At 49.0% G+C, this 3737-nt stretch overlaps 1 protein-coding gene across 1 annotated transcript; it reads right to left on the bottom strand.

Moving 5' to 3' along the window:
• Positions 1–623: 623 nt before the first annotated feature.
• On the bottom strand, positions 624–1919 carry EMH_0061050 (uncharacterized protein; the record flags this gene model as incomplete). Its single annotated transcript, XM_013497855.1, has 1 exon — positions 624–1919. The coding sequence occupies one exon, from the start codon at positions 1917–1919 to the stop codon at positions 624–626; it is 1296 nt and encodes a 431-aa protein (XP_013353309.1).
• Positions 1920–3737: the final 1818 nt, after the last annotated feature.

Raw genomic sequence — 3737 nt, 5'->3', positions numbered from 1 at the left:
CGCTTACGCGCAGCATGCCAAAGCTGTCGATAGGCTCCTGAGCTAACTCTGCGCTAACTCATGTTACATCCACCAGTTGGTGTAGTATGTTTTTTCTGCAGCATTGGCCTAACATATCTGAAGCTCCTGACTGTTATCCGCCTTGACTTTCTAGCACCAACAGCAAACTCTAGCACCCACGGATGTCTCTGCATTGAATAAGATCTCTGTACATTTAGTTTCCAAATACAATTTGCGCAGTAATCCAGCGTTCTACGCCGTTATTCCTGCACCTGGATTCACTGGATCATCCATAGTACAGCCCGGCGCAGCAAAAACAAATTATCGCTGACGAGGGATATGCAGAAACAGCAGTGGGTTCGCTTTCCTCGAGAACAGCGTTTTATTCCCGGTCTGCAATCTAATGTGTCATGAGGCCAAAACAAAGTCTTGCCTCACTGATAGGTGGGTGCACCCTTCCTTCTAGGCGGAGATCCCACAAAAAAACGGGTTAAATACAAAACTGCGTTTAACTTTCTAGCTACAGCAGCAACTGTAAGGAGGCCGGACAACACGCATGCGGACCCCTGCTGCACTAAAAGTAGTGTCACCTGGCACAACGCACAATAAAATCAGTTCATATACTATAAAAGGAACAATGCAATTATCACCAGGTCATCCTCTGGGATTCCTTCGCTTAGCAGCCGTCGCATAAGCTCCCTCTTAGTCTCCAGCCTCTCTTGGGCATTGTCCACATTTTCCTTCTCTTGCTGCTTCACAGCTGCCGCCACTCCTTCGTTCGACCAATTATCTGCAATTCGATTCAGCTTTCGTACGAATGCGTAATTCGTAGTGGCATCGGATTCGCGGAATACATGCGCAGCTGCGTCTGCAAGAGCTGATGTTCGAAATGGCTTTCCAGTGTATGGAATCTTGTGTTCGGCAGGAGCATGAGCGGGGTTTAAAGTGCCGTCTCCTTCAAATGGTTGAAGAAATTCCATGAAATAATATCGGGCGTTCAAGTTGGCGTCGTTATATCTCTTCTCAATTTCCAACAACCATCTTAGCATGAAAGCGAAGGCTCCTGGCACCTGTCGATCGCTATAACCAGCAGACAGCCCCCAACTCCTCAAGAAGTGAGCTGCATCCCAACCCATTCCTCCCCATTCTGCAAGGTCTTTGTGCGCATGGTGACTAGACGGTTCGCCGTCTCGAAAAAAAGGCAGGGCTACGCGAAATTGCTTGTTCTCAACGGAGAACGAGGTTAATTCGTTGACGCGAAGCGTGGTTGCCCGACAAATGCTGCGTAGTAGCTGCAAGTGTTGGGCGAAGTCCCGCCGCGCCTGCGGAGAAGAAGCAGATGGAACTTTGCATTCTCGCATCTTGGCAACGTGGTCTTTGATGATCGCCAGAGGGTTTTTCAAGAGATTTTCACCATCCTCCAGCGACGGTGTGAAGTTTAGTTGAAAAGCTTTACGCACGCTCGATTTTTTGGGGAAAGCCTTTTCCATCTCCTCTGCTGCTTCATTGAAGTCGTTCATGTACTTCTGCATGCTCGCATCGTCCAGCGGTAGTTGTGACGCATCATCCAGTGACGGCTCTGACACGTCGTCCAGTGACGGCTCTGACACGTCGCCCACTGACGGCTGTGACGCATCGACAAGTCCCAGCTGTGACGCCTTCACGTATGATGGAGACCTTCCGGACATGATGTAACGAACCCCACACACCACTATCACTGCAACAGCAGCAATTGCAGCCGTAGTCGCTCGAGCCCTTTTCCCGCGGTACCTCCAGGAAGGAGAAGCTCCACCCGCTGTGGCAGCGATGCCACTGTTGTCTGCGTTATCTGGGGCGGGATCTGTTCCTTCCCCTGCGACCTCAAGCGGGTCCGAAGCTTTTGGCGACAAGTCGCCTGCAATGCGCCTCATATTTCCCATTATGGAAACTGAATTGACGGACCCAAAGAGTATAGTTGCCTTCAAGCGGACCGCTATGTAAAACTTCAATGAAACAGCGCAGAGCGGCAGCTTAAAGCAACACAGAGGACCGGGAGATGGTTCCGGTTGGCAGGACGACGGTGAAGTTTGAGTAAATCTGTGTTGAGATCAATTAGTGGGGAAAAATAAGGTAGGAATACTTTCGTGCAACAACTGCGTAGATGCTACCCAAAATCCAGGGTAGACTGCCTGTTGCAGGGTCAGGCACTGCATTGACGCCAGCGAACTGCCTTAGGAAATAGAAAAAAAGGGAAATAACGTATGCAAAAATTGAATGAGGCTTGGTAAGCAGAAAAGGTGAGTGTCTAATGGTGGCTACAACTTGCGGCCACAGCTGCCAGGCCTTCTTTTGTGAGTGGCATGGCATCGACTGTAGTGAACAGCTGGCCTAAACTGTTACGACGTATGATCACGAAGCTATTCTGAGTTGGTTCACGTCTGCAACTAGCTACCAAAATCTATGATTCTCGCTAAAACCACTATTAAACACAATAAACAACCAAAGCACACTCGAGTTATTATTATTGTTGAGGAAGAAAAAACAACAACAATAGTATCGACCGTCGTTGAGGGTCAGTGCCAGAATCACAGCATCAGCCTCACCCCCAGCCCCAAGGTGGTGTCAGCTGGAGAGCACTCTTATGCTTTTTTTCTATCTAAGAGTGTCCTTATCCCTGAAATATCCTATAGTATTTATTCATTTCATGATACTAGGCCTCTAGAGGCCACGCAAGATATCCATTGTAGTGCCTGTGCATTACATCGACCCTGCAACCGGCAGAGCACCGGGGAAAACCCAGCGGTACGAGTAGGAATCACCTTCTCCTTTCTGGCACAGAACAAAACACTCGCGTATCGTAGAAATGCGCACCAGGTATTTCGGTGCTGGGGTTGCAGGTCTTAACTGCGTTGTTCAGCGCGTAGTTTGGAAGCCCACCGTCTGTTTGGCGTTCGCAGAGGCCTATTTCGTTGCTGCGTTAGACCACTGCCGTGCATGAAATTGCATGAAATTTGGACACAAATCAAACTACAGATCCGTCAACGGCCTCTCTGACTTGACGCGAACCAATTAAACTGGAGGCATTTCAATGCAAATATAGGGTTTCAAGGTGACTTCATGAAATGGTTGAAACCTAGTGGCATTTGTTTGCCATCTGAACTCCTTCACCATGTATTCCGTTGTTTTTTCCGTGCAGCACTGTCCGAAACTATAGGAAGGTCGTGTTCGTGATCACTTCGCCCCTGCTGTCCATAGCTCCGAAAGAAAAGCCCCACACCAATGTATTGTATGTTTTGTACCTGTCAGCTACGTTTACGAAACCATGATCAAAACTGCAGAGTGCTCCACCGTTCCACGCTCATGTCTAGAGGTGCATTTGCTGGGCCATGTGGAAGGCACTCCGGCGCGGCGCAAACGGAAACTCACTGAGACGGGGTACGCCTAACAAGTTCAGGGTTGGCTTCCCTATGAAACGGACTTTCATTTCCATTCCGCATTCCCATTTCTCATAAATCCAAAAATAGAAGTCGCGTTGCAGTGATTGTTGGGTGCGCGCCTTCTGTAGCGCACACGCCCCACAAAAAAACGGAATACTTGCAAGATTGCTGCCAAGCTTGTGACTGCAACAGCAACGGTAAAAAGCTCGTATACGGCTTTGCGCCATGCGACGCCACATTTACCGCTGCCACGATAAAAGCGGCGTCGCACGGTGCAATGCACAGAAATGCAGCAAACACACTATAAAAGGAATAGGGCAC

The sequence above is a fragment of the Eimeria mitis genome, genomic scaffold, assembly GCF_000499745.2.
Source record: "Eimeria mitis Houghton genomic scaffold, Emh_scaff2980, whole genome shotgun sequence".
NCBI classification, from domain to species: Eukaryota; Apicomplexa; class Conoidasida; order Eucoccidiorida; family Eimeriidae; genus Eimeria; species Eimeria mitis.
This window is presented reverse-complemented; position numbering and strand designations above follow the sequence as displayed.